The 18,844-nt window shown below is 40.7% G+C and overlaps 1 protein-coding gene across 1 annotated transcript; it reads right to left on the bottom strand.

Moving 5' to 3' along the window:
- Positions 1–3,593: 3,593 nt before the first annotated feature.
- On the bottom strand, positions 3,594–13,463 carry lactb2 (lactamase, beta 2). Its single transcript, XM_061920763.1, has 7 exons — positions 13,226–13,463; positions 10,484–10,644; positions 10,263–10,383; positions 10,010–10,188; positions 4,024–4,172; positions 3,852–3,939; positions 3,594–3,778 (listed from the first exon to the last, which is right to left on the bottom strand). Exons 1-7 carry the CDS (start codon positions 13,405–13,407, stop codon positions 3,735–3,737), a joined length of 924 nt encoding a protein of 307 aa, XP_061776747.1. The 5' UTR covers positions 13,408–13,463; the 3' UTR covers positions 3,594–3,734.
- Between the last annotated feature and the right edge of the window lie 5,381 nt (positions 13,464–18,844).

Genomic DNA, 18,844 nt, shown 5'->3' with positions numbered 1-18,844 from the left:
CTCCCGGTAACAGTTCGAGATGCTACCTCAGTAGAAGCATTTAAGTCTCACCTTAAAACTCATTTGTATACTCTAGCCTTTAAATAGACTCACTTTTTAGACCAGTTGATCTGCCGTTTCTTTTCTTTTTCTTCTATGTCCCACTCTCCTTTGTGGAGGGAGTCCGGTCCGATCCGGTGGCCATGTACTGCTCGCCTGTGTATCGGCTGGGGACATCTCTGCGCTGCTGATCAGCCTCCGCTTGGGATGGTTTCCTGCTGGCTCCGCTGTGAACGGGACTCTCGCTGCTGTGTTGGATCTGCTTTGGACTGGACTCTCGCGACTGTGTTGGATCCATTATGGATTGATATTTCACAGTATCATGTTCTCATATGTTCTCATAGTCATCAGTATCATCAGTATCACAGTATCATGTTCTCATAGTCATCATTGTCACAGACGTCCCACTGGGTCATTATTGTCACCGATGTCCCACTGGGTGTGAGTTTTCTTTGCCCTTATGTGGGCCTACCGAGGATGTCGTAGTGGTTTGTGCAGCCCTTTGAGACACTAGTGATTTAGGGCTATATAAGTAAACATTGATTGATTGATTGACCCTTGCACGCGAGGGCAAATTAACAAAAACCCTCCAAAAAACAAACAATAAATAATACATGTTGCACACAGACGATTGTAACATGAATAGACAAACAACAAAACAAAACAAAAAAAACACCCTCTGAACACCCGGTAGCCTCTGCGGTGCTCCACACCATCCTCAGCTGGGGGCATCACAGTCAGAGGCAGGAACAGACCCTACAAAGAGACCGAGAGCCAACTCCGTCTTAAGCTGCCCACAAGCTCTTGGCCAATGCCCAGTCGGCGCCAATGATCGAGAATCCGTCCAGGGAGACCAAAGTGTCCGCCTGATACATGCTCATTCAGCAAGGGCTCTGTGAAACTTGTCAGACCTGATTCAGGCTCAACGCTCATTCCGCGGCCCCGTCTCATCCTCCACATCTCCAATCGGAATGAAACTGGACTCACTGGTGACGGTGGCAGAGAAGAGGACTGTGGACAAACTAGTGAGCATCCTAGATGATGCCAGTCACCCTCTGCATAGCGTTATCAGTAGCCAGAGGAGCCTGTTCAGTGCTAGACTGCTTCATCCCAAGTGCAGGACAAATAGATTCAAGAACTCCTTTGTCCCACACGCCATTAGACTGTACAACTCCTCTCTGGGACAGGGGACGGGGGGTATTAGGATGACAGGGGATGCAAAACATTAACAGTGGAATACGTTTTTCATAACATGGTCACTACTGCCTACTTTGTCTTGTTATATTCTTATTTTACTGTTATATTGTTATTCACATTGTTTTAATTCTTTTTGTAATATTTCTCTATTTTGTTTCCTTTTAAACCCCCATTATTTACTTTTTTTTAATTATTTTTTAAATTGATCTCAACTCTGTATACTGCTGCTGGAATTTTTATTTTCCTGAAGGAACTCTCCTGAAGGAATCAATAAAGTACTATCTATCTATCTATCTATCTATCTCCCTCGTTCTCTCTACATAAACTTTGGTGTGGCAGGGAACCAGCAGTTGTTTTTGTCCTTTTGGTTCGGGACCTTTTGGGACTGTGTGACAAGAGGTGGCACTATCGTGACTTCTGCGGTGCTTTTTTGTGGACTTCTGGATCTGCCTCCCGGGAGCCTTTTGGCCATGGAGACCAGCTGCTGGGTCTCTGCCACACCAGAGGCCGTTTGGAGAGACTGGAGGAGATACAGATGAAGAGACATGGTTGTGGAGCTACCACTGAGCGCCGGGAGGGAGAAGCTTCACCTAGTCTTGGCTGAATGAGCAGGTCCCGGACACATCAGTCTACTTAGACGCATCGTCGCTCATACATGCGGACTGGACACTTGCCGACAGTTAGTGGGCGGCCGAGAGCTGAGTCGGCTCTTTTGGTTGCTTTGTTGAGTCTGCTCCTGTTTCTGGCCAGGTTCCCTCCAGCCCAGCAGACGATGGCGTAGAACACCGCAGAGGGCATCACATTGTAAATGTGTCCTTTACTTTTTATTCATAGCTATGTACTGAACTTTTCACAGTATCATGTTAGACACGCTCGACATCCATTGCTTTCGGTCCCCTAGAGGGGGGGGGGTTGCCCACATATGTGGTCCTCTCCAAGGTTCTCATAGTCCTTATTGTCACCGACGTCCCACTGGGTCATCATTGTCACCGACGTCCCACTGGGTGTGAGTTTTCCTTGCCCTTATGTGGGCCTACCGAGGATGTCGTAGTGGTTTGTGTTGTAGTTTGTGCAGCCCTTTGTGACACTAGTGATTTAGGGCTATATAAATGAACATTGATTGATTGATTGATAGCTGTATGTAGAAGTAGCTGGTTGCATCAGCTCTGCCATTTTAATGTCTTTAATGTCCTTTGTGTTCTTTGATGTTTCCCTCTTACACACATGTAAGAGGGAAACATCATGTGTACTATGACAACATGTGTGCTATGACTATGAGTTGTTTTTTTCCCTTGGCCCCAGTCTGGACCCCTTCTTTAGGGCCTAGGCTTAGACCGATTTATTTTTTTTCTTAATCCCCGTGCCCATTGTTAACCTGTATCTCACCTTTTTTGTAAGGGACGCCGGAAGTTGGCAGACATGTCAGCGATCCTGTTCTGTCTCCCTGTAATGTTTGATCCTGTTCTGTTTCCATGTAATGTGTGTCTAATCTTGAATGGGATTGTGCTGAAAATGTTTATTTCCCCTCGGGGATTAATAAAGTATATCTGATTTCTGAAAGTACCACCCCTCCTTGTGCAGTCCTGAAGGGGCCCGATCCAAAAGGCAAAAAAACCCCCACGAAAACAAGAAGAAAACATCAAGAACAGGAGGGGGGAAACACAAGCACAGAGCTCTTGCAAGAGGCAGCCTCTACAGCGGCGCCATCTTGGGGAGAAAAATAAAAGATAGCAAAAAGAAAAATAGAAGACAAGCAAATAAATATGGACATAAATTTGCTTTTTGTAGAGAGAGCAGGTTCTGTCTTGTCAAAGGTCAAATATGAAGCAGCACTTCGACACACATCGCAATATTTATTTATAATTCATTTACCTAAGTATACGTTATGAAGAATAAATTTGACCCATTTTTTTTACAGCTTTTCCCTCTCAGACCTACTAAAAATTGTATTTACAAATGCACACATTTAACTGTTTTCAGTGTTAAAAATGGTTCCCGACCCCTGCTTTGTCGTCATTGTTAGGGATCAAAAAAATAAGGATGCGGACAACCGCTGTTAATATTTACATATGTTTGCAAATCCACTAAATGAATCACTTTTTATGTTATGATTACATGACATTTATTGCATTAGGTATACATAATCAACATTCCGAAAGATGGTGTAATGATACCCATCATTACAAAAAAGGTGCAGTTAGGAGAAACTGTCAACCAGCGACTCAAGTGAGCTACAATCTACTGCGGATTATAATCTTTTGTAAAAGTACTGATAATTACTATGACTTTTTAATTGTTGTTGCTGGCTGAATAACACAGTAAAGTGTTTATTATTAACACCCGCCAAAGTTATCAAATGGGTTCCACTTTCCATATTTATTCAATGAATAAATGATTTATTTGAAAATGTGTTTTTTAGTGCAAATAACTCTGTGTCCCATTGACAACTCATTGAATCAGGCACATAGTGATCCTCTTCAGTCATGATTGATAATGTGTCATAAGTTGCTCTTCCATGTGCTCATCTGTGAAGGGTCAATCACTGATGGGCAGAAAAGTACTTCAGGAGTATGGTAATATTGGAGTACTAATTGATTTGTCTGTTTTCAACTCACCTTGTTGGAGCTTTCCTTCTTTCTCCAGCTTCTTAAGGTGATGCAGCAGGTTTGTGTTTGCTGCTTGATGCAGATACTCAGGAGTGTCCTGCTCGATGAACAAGGAACAATTGAAATCAATTTCTATGACAAGTTACACATAGATGGAACAACAGAGTATTTGTTTTGTCACCTTGTAGACAATCTTGACGAGCTGCATGGAGGAGAAAGGCTTTCCATCTCCGGCTTTAACGGCCTCTAGGATCTGCTGCTCTCTTTGGTCCCGGTGACTAATGTAATGTTGGATCTTTGAGACGGCATCCTGGACCACCGGGCCGTGACCTGAACATGGAGTACAGCAGAAATGACAACCACTTCCTTAAAAAGTGTTCATCGATTCCAGCATGAAACATTTAGTGAGCAGAAACCTCAGAATGTATGTACGCAAAAAAAAAAAAATGTATTAATGCATGCAGGTGAACACATTATACTCATTGTTAGTCATACATGCTGTGTATTGCACGCACAAATGTTGTCCTCCCACAATTATAATAAAATATATATATAAAAAACAATCAAAATTGAAATGTCAATTTTTGACCAATCATGGCGTCAGCTCCACCGAGAATGAGAAATGTTGCTAAGAGGAAGAAAGCATGTTCACGTTTTAGCCTTCTGTGTGCCAAGTCTTTGTCCAAATAATAATTATTAGTCTTTATTTTGTCAAGGATTGTAAATCAGACATACTGATTCATCACACAATTACTCACCGTGAGCAACATTGGGAAACTGGCAACCATAAGAAATTATTTTAATATATTACTAAGGGGTATCCTGATCTGATTTTAATATTGGATATTGGATTATATCAGCTTGAATCGTCTGATATAAATCGCTCCAATACTAGCAGTCCAGTAGCGTTTACTTGTGCAGTTAACATCTAAATGTCCTCCAATAAGCACAAAAGATTGGTCTTTTCTTGTATTTTAGTCAAGTCATTTACAAAAAGTAAACATGGTATGAAAAGGGTACTCGGAGCTAGCAGATACACAACAGATAAGCACACAATAGCCGACAAGCCAGACATATACTTTAAGTGTCCTTAATTTCAGTACAATTGCAGTCTCAAGCATTACATTTGTCAATATATCAAATAATTATAGTTGCACATTACCTACACATAAAAAGCCTCTAAGGCAGAAACTTATTAGAACATATCCAGTAAACAAATGTGTCAGCATCATTCAACTTACTGTGTCATGAAATATTGTGGTGACTTTGTGTCGCCAAAAAATTATCACTAGCCTGTAACATAAAGGAATCATTCCACACGGTTAATAAAAAATGGTGTTCTACATACTAACTATTGTTCTCTGTTTGACTAATTTCACTAGATCACCTTTTTTTTTTTTTAACATTCCACACTTCAAAATAAAAGCATGTATGATTCATGCTGATATCGCATTGGCTCAAATCGGTTTCTTACAATACTCAAGGCTACAGTATTGATATTGTATCGAAAGTGAAAAGGTTGTGTAGGGACACCCCTAAAATTAAATCCAAAAATAAATCTGTTTTTGTACAGTTGTTTATCTTATACAAATATTTGAGAGGTAATAATAAGTATATAGATGACATAGTTGTTGTGTACTGTATATGTAGCATGGCTGCGTGAGATCCAAACATTTGCACTCCAACTCCCAAAGTCAAAATGTATTGAAAAAAAGTTCAATGTAATCATTTACTACATTCATAATATGATTTTATCGAACAAAATATTATGCTGCAACACATATGTTTTGGTCTTTAGCCTGAAAAAAATATACTTTTCATTGTGGGGCCACACACAAAAGTCAAAGACGCATGTCCCAATCTATTTATACATTTTTTTCCATCCATCCATCCATTTTCTACCGCTTATTCCCTTTTGGGGTCGCGGGGGGCGCTGGCGCCTATCTCAGCTACAATCGGGCGGAAGGCGGGGTACACCCTGGACAAGTCGCCACCTCATCACAGGGCCAACACAGATAGACAGACAACATTCACACTCACATTCACACACTAGGGCCAATTTTTAGTGTTGCCAATCAACCTATCCCCAGGTGCATGTCTTTGGAAGTGGGAGGAAGCCGGAGTACCCGGAGGGAACCCACGCATTCACGGGGAGAACATGCAAACTCCACACAGAAAGATCCCGAGCCTGGATTTGAACCCAGGACTGCAGGACCTTCGTATTGTGAGGCAGACGCACTAACCCCTCTGCCACCGTGAAGCCCTACATTTTTTTTTATTATTTTTTTTTTTTTCATTCAATTAAAAAGTAGCTAAACAAAACACTTAAATGACCCATCACAGGATAACTACATGTACAATTTAACTACATTAAAATAGCTCTATACTTTGATATTCAGACACTAACAATTAAATATTCAATACATCCAAAATTAGAAGAATGCTGATACATTGTGAAATACAGGTGTTGTTAGCATGGGTGTAACAATTGATTGATGTATCCATCCATCCATTTCCTACCGCTTGCCCCTTACGGGCATCAGCACAGATAGACAACATTCACACTCACATTCAGTCATGATAGATCAATTTAAATTCCTAAATTTCAAGTACATCGATATGTGCTCGGCAGTTTGCCTTCCAAGAGATAAGTATCGAGCAAAGATTGTTTTAAAACGAAATTGATCAATTTATTGTAACTAGAAAAAAGAAAACATTGGATTTAAGAGTGGCAGACTTTATATGAAGTATAGCACTTTTGAAAATAAAGACGTTAATCGTTAAGTCTATTAGCCCGTTAGTGGTGTCATTTAAACAAAATGGCGATTATCTACGGTTGTCAAGAAAGGTCACAACAAATGCAAACGCCACAAGACAATAGTGCAAGGTCTGTGGGATGTGTTTATGTGTGCCTTTCAGGGGTTGTGCTGTTGTGTGTGACGTGCAAAAGCGGCAGAGTGAACAGGGTTGTGAGAGTTTGGGTGTCTGAGCGTGAATTGTGGCGTGTATGTGTGAGTTTTGACTACCTGAGTTTGTTACCACTTGTTAATTAAGCGTCTCAGTGTATCGCCGACTGTATCTGTCCTTCTCTGCCGGGCATTTTAATATCATAAATTACAACAGAAAAACTTTCAGCTACGACAGAATTGCAAAATCCACCACAAAGACAAACAACACAACACACATAATAAAGCAGCAACACTACTTCAAGCCACAAAAGACACGACCGACACAACAAAAGTGACAGCGGTGCAAGTTACGGCAATGCGCCGACTTCTGGAACACATAGAAAAGTCATTTTGAAGAGAAATAAATAAATACAAGAGATGGATGAAGGAGGCCATGGAAATTACGAAGCGAGGGGCCAACACCATCAACAGGGATGAGGGGGCATTCATGCCTCTACACACCTGGGACGCTGGGCGGAAAACAGATACTGTATGGCGGGGTCGGGGAACTTTATTTAGCAAGTAAATCTACTCCTAAAATGTTGGTTACTGTACCTTTACAGAGAATTGTTTTAATGTTTAAAATGGGAGCAGAAAATGTTTTGACTTAATTCCACCTAAAAGGTTGCACTATAATCGAATAAGATGGAAATGCTTTGGCCATTAATTAGAGTTTACTTTCTTGTTTGTATCTAGAATTCATTTATACAGAATTCCCTTACATTAAATTACAGGAATATAGGAAACTTCACCTGCAGTGTCTAATATCCACTATTTATGTCAGTCATATTGTTTGATTTTTTTTTGTTGCTAAGAAGTTACTGAATCAATTTTAACTCACTGAATCGTTTTGGAAAATATCGTTCTAAAAAATGAAATAGTCCCTGAATAGTATCGGCAACCACAAATATCAAATTGAATCGTTGCTGAAACAAATCGTTACACCCCTGGTTGTTATGTATTTCCTGCAAGTGTGAGCTTTATTTTGTGGTGACACCATCAAGCTTCGCTGATTCAGGCGTCTGAAAACCCTTGCGTGAGTTCTACGCATGATTGAAAGAGTGCATAAAGAATACGCAAACTTTTATGCGTATAATTTTTCTTTCAACATAAGGTTGGGCGATATATCGATAAACTCGATATATCACGGGTTTGTCTCTGTGCAATATAGAAAATGACTACCGGTATATCATGTTATTCAAGCATACGTTCTCGCGCAGTTGCTTTTAGCTGCGGCCATTACACTGCAGGCTCTTCCCACTCTTTCTTGTCTCTCCTTCTCACAGAGATGTAAAATAAGCACACCTTCTCACATACGCATACACCCTCGCGGAGTAGAGAGGTAGCGGCACAATAACATTAGCTGTGGTGCGAGTGGTAATACGAGGGAAAGAAGGTGCGAATCTGGTAACAAATGAAGGAAGAATTAATTAGAAGGAAAACAGCAGGGGGTCCATCGTGTGGCGGTGGTTTGGCTTCAAGTGGGAATATGTCGAACATACAACCGTAATATGTCAAGTATGTGGCAAAAGCGTACAAAAAGTAGCAGCTCTACTAATGTAGCATTATTTGAAAAGTCACCTGCTAGAGAGTGAAGAGTGCTTGAAACCCTGCATGTCAACATGTCCATTCGGTGCCACACCAACAAAATGCCTAAGCAACCATTTCCTCATCAACACCGTTTGAAAAAAATAGTCAACAACAGGATTAGATAACATCTGCAGGAACCTACCACATAGTGAAGGACATACACCATTTGATTTCCTGTTATGCAGCTCATTTTATTTGACAGTTATTGAAATATCTTGTGTGACATCATGCACAAAAGTACACTTTGTTTTAAACTAGTATAGTGGCGTTCTGTACAAAAAGTGCACTATAATTTAGTGTTGTTTTGATATGTCATTTTAGTGACATCATGCACAAAAGTACACTCATAGTCGGGCTGGGCGATATATCGATATACGCGACATATCACGGGTTTGTCTGTGCAATATAGAAAATGACTATATCGTAATATTCGAGTATACGTTCTCACGCAGTTAATTTTAGCTGCTGGCATTACACTACAAGCTCTTCCCACTCCTTCTTGTGTCTCCTCACAGACAGCGAGCGCACATTCTTACACACGTCACATACTGTCACGTCATACGTCACATATGTATACGCCCTCGCCCAGCAGAGAGGTAGCAGCGTGGCTAACGTTAGCTGTGATGCTAGCGGGGTGTTGCGAGGGATAATACGAGAGAAAAAAGGTGTGAATCTGGTAACAAATGAAGGAAGAATTATTTCCCAAGAAAAACAGCAGGGGGTCCATCGTCTGCCGGTGGTTCAGCTTCAAGCGGGAATATGTTGAATCGACAACGTTAATTTGTGAAGTGGGGGGCACAAGCATTGCTACCAAAAGTAGCATAACTGCTTATATGTAGCATCGTTTGAAAAGTCACCTGCTAATAGCTTTAATAAATACAGTTTTGGTAAATTGACTTAGTTGTGATGTCCCTCTCTCCATGAAAGTTTAAAATGAGCATATATTAATGCAGTATGAACAAGAATGTTTTAATGTAGACACATAGAATCATCATACTGCTGTGATTATATGCATCAAGTGTTAATTCAAGGCTAAGGAAAAATACCGAGACATATATCGTATATCGCGATATGGCCGAAAAATATTGCGATATTAAAAAAAGGCGATATCACCCAGCCCTAACTCATAGCTTGTTTTAAAATGTATTTGACAATCTCGCACTTCCTGTTTTGGAAATGACATGAATGTTTGTGCAACTGCTAAATAACTGTTTAATAAATACAGTTTTGGTCAATTGACCTAGTTGGGATTGCCCTCTCGGCATGAAAGTTTAAAATGAGCATATATTAATGCAGTATGAACAAGAATGTTTTAATGTAGACACATAGAATCATCATACTGCTGTGATTATATGCATCAAGTGTTATTTCAAGGCTAAGGCAAAATATCGAGATATATATCGTGTACCGTGACATGGTTTAAAAATATTGAGATATTAATAAAAGGCCATATCGCCCAGCCCTATTTCGACGTTTGCGGTGAAATTTCCTTACACGCATTGTGTTACACAACGTTTTTGTGCGCAACTACCTCTATAAATGAGGCCCCTGCTTTATTTATCCATTCCTTATTCACTGAAAAATTTGAATATTTACTGGTAATATTTATATGTCCTTTTTTACGCTCACCAGGGTAGATGAGGTCAGCCTTGACTTCCAGAAGAGCCTTTAGTGACCTCATGTAGTCGTGTAGGTCCTCAAACACAGCCGTGCCCTCGCCCAGGATGCAGTCTCCCGAGAAGAGTGCCTGCTCTTCCTGCAGAATAAGCGCCATGTGGTCATCCGTGTGGCCTGGCGTGAAAAGAACCCTGAGAAGAAAAAATAAAATGTTAATATCTCCTTACGTTACTCCAACCTCTAAATTTCCAACATCTCAGCTGACTTGAGTGTTGCTCCCTCCGTCTGAATAACATCGCCATCTTTCAAGAATGTGTACTTCTGGTTTCCAGATGCTTCCTGAACCTCACTGGGCCGGGGAAGTTTCCGGACTCTGACATCAGAACCTGATATCGCACACAACACTTTGTAAGGAGCTTACTTTGAAACTAGTTTTCAAACTTTTATTCAGGCAGGAGAAACATTTCATTGTAGCCGTGCCCTCACCAGTGATGTCCCTGCAGATGTCCTCCACGCCGCCTGTGTGGTCGTGATGCCAGTGAGTGACAAGGATCTCCTGAATGTTGGTGTTGAACTTCCTCAGGGCCTCCTTCAGACAACTGATGTACTCGGGGACGGCAGGCTCACCTGTGTCTATAAGCACCCGTCTGCAGAAAATACAAAATATTTAAATGTATATATACACTATATTGCCAAAAGTATTTGACCTCACATCCAAATTTAGTGATGAAAATCAGGTGTCATAATCACTTGGCCCGGTTACAGGTGTATAAAATCAAGCACTGAGGCATGGAGACTGTTTCTACAAACATTTGTGAAAGAATGGGCCACTCTCAGGAGCTCAGTGATTTCCATCGTGGAACTGTCATAGGATGCCACCTCTGAAATGTCCTCGCTCCTAAATATTCCAAATTCAAATGTTGGCTTTTTTTATAAGAAAATTTAAGTTTTGGAACAACAGCAACTCAGCCACCAAGTGGTAGGCCACGTAAACCGACAGAGAGGAGTCAGCGGATGCTGAAGCGCATAGTGCAAAGAGGCCGCCGACTTTCTCCAGTCAGCTCCTACAGAGCTTTAAACTTGATGTGACCTTCCAATTAACCCACGGATTATAAGACTTTATAATTTTTTTCATACTTTTTTGTTTGTTTGATGCCCTTTTTGTGAAAGAAAACTATGTTTCTCACAAAATGTGCTATATTATCCCCGCAAAATATTTGAAAGTGAAATTGTTCCAGTGAAGGAATTGGAGCCTTCAGCAGGTCAATAACAGTCCACATGGCAGCTTTGTGTTATTAGTGTCAACACTGCAACTTTTTCTTGTTACATGTCACTGTTTACTCTTTTATTACACTCTTTTATGTTTAAAAGCCAACTGAAATGAGATTTTCTTATTTAAACGGGGATAGCAGGTCCATTCCATGTGTCATACTTGATCATTTCGCGATATTGCCATATTTTTGCTGAAAGGATTTAGTAGAGAACATCAGCGATAAAGTTCGCAACTGGTTGCTAATAAAAAAAGTCTTGCCTGTACCGGAAGTAGCAGACGATGTGCGCGTGACGTCACAGGTTGTAGGGCTCTGTCACGGTAAATTTCTTCCCCCCTACAAAAACCTTCCCCGTCAGAGATTTTTGTAGAGGGGAAGAAATTTGGCGTGACAGCTCCTCACATTGTTTATAATCATAGCCACAAGCAGCAAGAACGATTCGGACCGAGAAAGAGATGATTTCCCCATTGATTTGAGCGAGGATGAAAGATTTGTGGATGAGAAAAGTTAGAGTGAAGCACTAGAAAAAAATAAAAATGAAAAAAAAGGTGACGGCAGTGGGAGCGATTCAGATGTTATTAGACACATTTACTAGGATAATTCTGGAAAATCCCTTATCTGCTTATTGTGCTACGAGTGTTTTAGTGAGATTATAAAGTCAATATGGTCGGTTTAGTTTACTAAATTGCAATTTGAAATTTCCCGGGAGTTTCGTCTTGAAAACGTCGTGTAATGATGACGTGTACGCAAGACGTCACGGATTTTTTAGGAAGTATGAGCGCTGCGCGCACACACAGCTAAAAGTTGTCTGCTTTAACGGCATAATTACACAGTATTTGGGAGATCTGTGTTGCTGAATCTTTTGCAATTTGTTCAATTAATAATGGAGAAGTCAAAGTAGAAAGATGTAGGTGGGAAGCTTTAGCCTTTAGTCACACAAACACACGGTGATTCCTTGTTTAAAATTCCTGTAGGTGAAACTTTACTATGGATCAGAGCGCGGTCAAGTAAACATGGATCCCGACTACATGTCAACCAGCAGGTTTAGGTGAAAAGATTGTGGTTAAAAAGTCGCTTCTTACCGGAGAAAAGCTGAGCTTGTGCCGTCCAAAAAGCTGCCGTCGACTCGCCTGAGACACTGGCGTCAAGACACCCGTGGACACACCCCTCCGACTATCAGGTTCTATTAAACTCACTAAAACACTAGCAACACAATAGAAAGATAAGGGATTTCCCAGAATTATCCTGGTAAATGTGTCTAAAAAAATCGGAATCCGTCCCAATGCTTGTTTTTTTTTTAGTCCGTCGCTATCAATATCCTCAAACACAAATCTTTCATCCTCGCTCAAATTAATGGGGATATTGTCGTTTTCTCGGTCCGAATAGCACTTTTTGTTGGAGGCTTCCATAAAAATCAATGTGAATATGTGAGGAGCCCCCACACTTGTGACCTCATCGTCTGCGACTTCCGGTAGAGGCAGGGCTTTTTTCTTAACACCGAAAGTTGTGAACTTCATCGTGGATGTTCTCTACTAAATTCTTTCAGCAAAAATATGGCAATATCGCAAAATGATCAAGCATGACCCATAGAATGGACCTGCTATCTCCGTTTGAATAAGAAAATCTAATTTCAGTAGGCCTTTAAATTTTTATTATAGTATTTTTTAGAATGGTCCCGGGGCCATTAAAAATTAGCTGGGGCCACAAATGGCCCTCGGGCCACACTTTGCACACAGCTGATTTACCCGGATTGTTTATGTGCTCAAAGTGGTTCAAACTACTTTCGAGCAAACCTAAAATGCCAACAAATTTGAATGGAAAGTCACCGTGCCTGCGTGCGTAAGAGAAATCAAAATAAATGTCTCCTGAAACGTGAACATTGGACAAAAGTGTTATTTTGTACTAAAATAAAAATAACCCTGCTAATTAGCAGAGGGACATGAACATGTGCTGTCACCTGTCCCCGGTCCCGACCAGATAGGTATTAGTTCCCTGCAGCGTCATCGGTCCAGGATTACAACCCAAAACCCGAACAACGCGGGTAGACAGCTGCTCTATACGAGGTAAGAGTGTACTCATGACAGAGACTGGACTTTGGGGGACTGACGACACGAAGAGAACCGCAGGAGCAGCGAGCATAAAAAGGGAGCTGGACGACGATGAAAAACCCCGGAAATGGTGAATGGCAATGTTTACTTCCGGTTTGAAATGGCCTTCACAATAAAAGTCACAATTGAGGCGCACCTAAAAATCTAGTAAGAAAGAGATACATGACATTGTTGCTTGAGGTTTTGTTTCCGGTCTCAAACCGAGCAACTGAGCTTCGTTTGGGACTTGCTTTTTTCCCCTCATTAGTGAAGTGAAGTTACGTGGTACATTACAGTTGGTACAAAATGCGGCTGCTAGACTTTTGACAATAACAAGAAAGTTTGATCATATTACGCCTGTACTGGCTCACCTGCACTGGCTTCCTGTGCACTTAAGATGTGACTTTAAGGTTTTACTACTTACGTATGAAATACTACACGGTCTAGCTCCATCCTATCTTGCCGATTGTATTGTACCATATGTCCCGGCAAGAAATCTGCATTCAAAGGACTCCGGCTCATTAGTGATTCCAAGAGCCCAAAAAAAGTCTGCGGGCTATAGAGCGTTTTCCGTTCGGGCTCCAGTACTCTGGAATGCACTCCCGGTAACAGTTCGAGATGCTATCTCAGTAGAAGCATTTAAGTCTCACCTTAAAACTCATTTGTATACTCTAGCCTTTAAATAGACCTCCTCTTTAGACCAGTTGATCTGCCGCTTCTTTTCTTTGTGGAAGGGGTCCGGTCCGATGGCCATGGATAAAGTACTGGCTGTCCAGAGTCGGGACCCAGGATGGACCGCTCGCCTGTGTATCGGTTGGGGACATCTCTACGCTGCTGATCCGACTCCGCTTGGGATAGTTTCCTGTGGACGGGACTCTCGCTGCTGTCTTGGATCCGCTTTGATCCGGGTTGTACTTCAAACACATTTCGTTATGTATTTTTTTTTAAAGTGCAATGACAACAAAGTTTAACTCTCTTCCAAAATAAAAACAAAAATATACAGATTTATTGTTCCTGCATTCTGAAATAAATGAATTTCCCGAGTCCCAAGTGTCAGTTTATTTCAGTGGTTCTCAAATGGGGGTACGCGAATCCTTGGGGGTACTTGAAGGTATGCCAAGGGGTACGTGAGATTTTTCAAAAATATTCTAAAAATAGCAACAATTCAAAAATCCTTTATAAATATATTTATTGAATAATACTTCAACAAAATATGAATGTAAGTTCATAAACTGTGAAAAGAACTACAACAATGCAATATTCAGTGTTGACAACTAGATGTTCCATAAATATTGATGTTAAAGATTTCTTATTTTGTGAAGAAATGTTTAGAATTAAGTTGATGGATCTCTATTACAATCCCCAAAGAGGGCACTTTAAGTTGATGATTACTTCTATGTGTAGAAATCTTTATTTATAATTGAATCACTTGTTTATTTTTCAACAAGTTTTTGTTATTTTTATATCTTTTTTCCAAATAGTTCAAGAAAGACCACTACAAATTAGTAATATTTTGCACTGTTATACAATTTAAAAAATCAGAAACTGATGACCAAGTGCTGTATTTTACTTCTTTATCTCTTTTTTTCAAACAAAAATGATTTGCTCTGATTAGGGGGTACTTGAATTTAAAAAAAAATGTTGACAGGGTCACTGAAAAAAGGTTGAGAACCACTGGTTTATGCTACCCGACTGCTACCTAAAGGAAGCAATAGCACATATTAGACACTTGGTGACGCTGTTGCCTTCTCTATCTATCCATCTAGCTATCCATCCATCCATTTTTTTTTATCGCTTGTCCCGTTCGGGGTCGCCAGGGGTGCTGGAGCCTATCTCAGCTGCATTCTGGCAGAAGGCGGCGTACAGCCTGGACAAGTCGCCACCTCATCGCAGGGCCAACACAGATAGACAGACAACATTCACACTCACATTCACACACTAGGGCCAATTTAGTGTTGCCAATCAACCTATCCCCAATCTATCTTTATTGCTGTTAATTGGTTCCAGGCCTGACCGTGGTAAATGACATTATGCAAAGTAGAAATCCATTCATCTATCCATTTTCGAATGTTCATTGCCAAAGCATAAACAAATTATTTAAAAAAAAACTAACATCTTCTAAATCTGGTTTTAACATATAGGAGCCCTTTAGACATGAAATAGCATCCAAATAGTATAGCTTCAGTCTTTTATTCCAGTATTGCTTCCTGCGGCTGAGCCAATCAGTGGCCTCAATACTGAACAGCACTGGTTGGTTTGGCCTCTTTTAGTGACCAGTACTATTCTAGAATTGATATTTGTAGTGTATTGAGCCATTTTATGCTGGGAAATGCATCATTTTGGCCAAAAATAGACAGAAAATGCTTGTCATGCGTGTATTGAAATCACTTCTTTATGCCGCGTTTGATTATAATAGAATTCTGTAGATAGTGATTCCTGTACAATGAAGATCACTGTAATACTTACAGTAGAAATAAGCGAGGGGGTGAAAGCAGAGAAAATGAGTTCCCAAAATATATCCTGACATCTTTTTGGCATCAGAAGACCCCTCCTCTCACAAATAACGACCCCCCCCCCCCCCCCCCCCTCCGACCCAACTCACCCGCCTCCCACCCCCTCACTCTCTCTCTTTGTAATTACACTACATAATGGCGGTGCAGTCGGCCCGTAATCTCCCATTAGAATCAGTCTCGGCTGCCTCCAGTGTGGCTTCTAATTCAATTTAAATGCAAATGACCTGGGGGGTGGGGGAGGTGGAGGGGCGGTGGGTTGTTTGGGTACATGTACCCCACCCTCTGCTTACACTTCCTGTTTGTTTCCACAATGTTGGGGTATCCATGTCATCAAAAAAACTTCAACATTCCCCTTCAACATTGCACTTCAAATTAAGCGCATTCCACATATTTGTTTCCTATATTAAGTGTTGAAGGGGAACTGCACTTTTTTTTTTAAACGTTGTCTATCGTTCGCAATTATGAGAGACAAGAACACACATGTCTTTTTTTTGGGGTGGGGGGCTTTAAAGATGATACAAATACTTTCAAGATGTGACTAATGGGATCCACTTTTGTAGCCTTCAAAACCCTCTAAAATAACTCCATCAACATTTACAGACTGCAAGCATATAATGTAGTAACAGCAACAATATGTAATATGTACAATATTTAGGTCACCTTAATCATTGCCTGAGCTAATTTCTCTCCAGAAGGACAGTGCGGCGAAGACACAACAAACTCCGTTCTTGTCTCTCATGGACACACACCTGTTGTTGACTTTGGACTGACTATCGGCTGCACAACATCAAGGCCGCGGAACAGAGACATGCGGCAGGCCTACAGACACACACACACGCATTCACACAAATTTCCGCCACACACACATACCCCACCCCCTATCCAAAGCCCTTGACGCGAATCCCTCAGGGGTGATGGATGGCCAGGCAGCGCCTGAAGAGCTGCAGCCCGCCACCGTTGCTAGATATCTCGAGATGTGTTGTAATACGTATATGTGCTTTGCTAAGGAGGTTTTTTTCCCACTCCAGACTGGGCCCCCTTTGGAACACATTCGCAGTTGTATTTTTTTTTACTAATCCTTCCCCAGCGTTTACCTTTTTCACATCTTTTAAGGGGCACCTTGTGGCGACCCATCAGCGTTCCTGTTCTGTAACCCTGTATACTGTTTGTTTAATCTTGAACGGGTTTGTGCTGAAAACAAAGTTTGGTTGTACTTGTGCAATGACAATAAAGACCTACCTACCGACCTAATTTCTTCAGCGCATTTATTTCTGCTTCTGTAGCAGCGCACATCTGACGCCCGGCAACAAATGTGTGTTCCTACATCCGGAATCAAATACCATGAATTGATTAACGTGGACACCGACTTAAACAAGTTGAAAAACTTATTCGGGTGTTACCATTTAGTGGTCAATTGTACGGAATATGTACTCTACTGTGCAATCTACTAATAAAAGTTTCAATCATCCATCCATCCATTTCTACCGCTTATTCCCTTTCGGTCAATCAATCAAAAAAACACGAGTGTAATTTCTTATCTGCCAAACTTGACAACAGACAACGAAGATGACTCTCTTTGGAAAAATGAGGATTCACAACCTTATCTTTTTGAAGCTGAATGAACAGAGGATGAACTACTGCTTCCAGAAGCAAACGCAAAGAAGGTAACACGTTGTAGCAGACGGACGCTAGGGGACTGAAGTTAGCGTGATTAAATGGTCTGAATGTGGAAATTGGAGCCGATATATTTCAATATAAATGGAGTGCTCACCCAGTCATCTTGAATAATCAATCATCCAAAAATACCAAACAGACAACTGTTCGAGTGAGTCACTTTAATATTGATGATGATACACGCAGTACAGCATGCGTGTTATTACAATTACAGTCCATACGCTCACATGAAATGTGGGCTAATACTTTACAGACACTGTAATGAGTGTCCATGATTTTCAATCAGTGCAGATTGGAGTCTTATCGCATTGTGTTATGCATTACAAACTCAAATGCAATTCAGCTGGTGACGTAGAAACTCGCTTATGTTAGCAAGCTATGTATGTGTTACTACGCTAGAAAAAGAGTTCCTCATTGTTCCCTCTTACAATTTTAATGTCGCTACAGCTTGGTTATTATATAGGTAATGGAATGTAAATGAAGTATTGTTGATGGTTTTTGAATGCATTTTCAAAGTAATATTGAGGTAGAGTGGATCGCTCCCATTAGCTGGATTGCTAGGCATCTAGAACAAGCCATGTTTTATAGGTTAGAATACAGAAAAAAATGTTTGTCTTCTTGTCTCTCAGATTGTGAACGATAGGCAAATTTCCCCCAAAAAGTGCAGTTCCCATTTAAAGTTGAGTTTTATTTATGTCTTAGTTGTATTGCAGTGAAATACTTTCATTAATTTTGATTATGTTGTAGCAATCAATAAAGATAGTCACCAATGAGAATTCAGTGACAATAACAACTTGACGGCTAATCGTGGCGCTATCTTTGCTGCAACAATCAAGTTGATGCATTTTTGGCAGAACCGTTTTTTTGATTGACTTCATGTTCAACTCCTGTCTCATCAACAACACATCTCCATATTGGTGAGCCTTTGATGTGAGTAATCTCAAAATTAGGGCTGTGAAAGTAAACACTATAATCACAAGTTAACGAACGTTTCCTTTGACTGTGCTTTTTTTTCCTTCTTTTAAAAAGGTTGCTTGCAAAGTTTGTAAGTTATGGGGTGTTGTTTGGGGCTTGTTTGTGAACGTGTGGTTGCTTATTTGGGCTTGCTCTTCTGCCCAAACAAAAAAAGAAAAAACACTACTGCCCCAATGGGTACTTTGTCCTTTTCTACACACGTTTCCTGATTATCGGGCACCCGGTCGACTTGACACACTTGACCCATGTGCAACTACTCCAGAGCCCTGACTGACAGAGAAAAGTGATGAGAAGTGTGGAAAACCTAATAAAAAAATATTTTAAAAT

The sequence above is a fragment of the Nerophis ophidion genome, linkage group LG14 (assembly GCF_033978795.1).
Source record: "Nerophis ophidion isolate RoL-2023_Sa linkage group LG14, RoL_Noph_v1.0, whole genome shotgun sequence".
In the NCBI taxonomy this organism is placed as follows: domain Eukaryota; kingdom Metazoa; phylum Chordata; class Actinopteri; order Syngnathiformes; family Syngnathidae; genus Nerophis; species Nerophis ophidion.
Note: the sequence above shows the minus strand (reverse complement) of the source record. Positions and strands in the feature narration are given on the sequence as shown.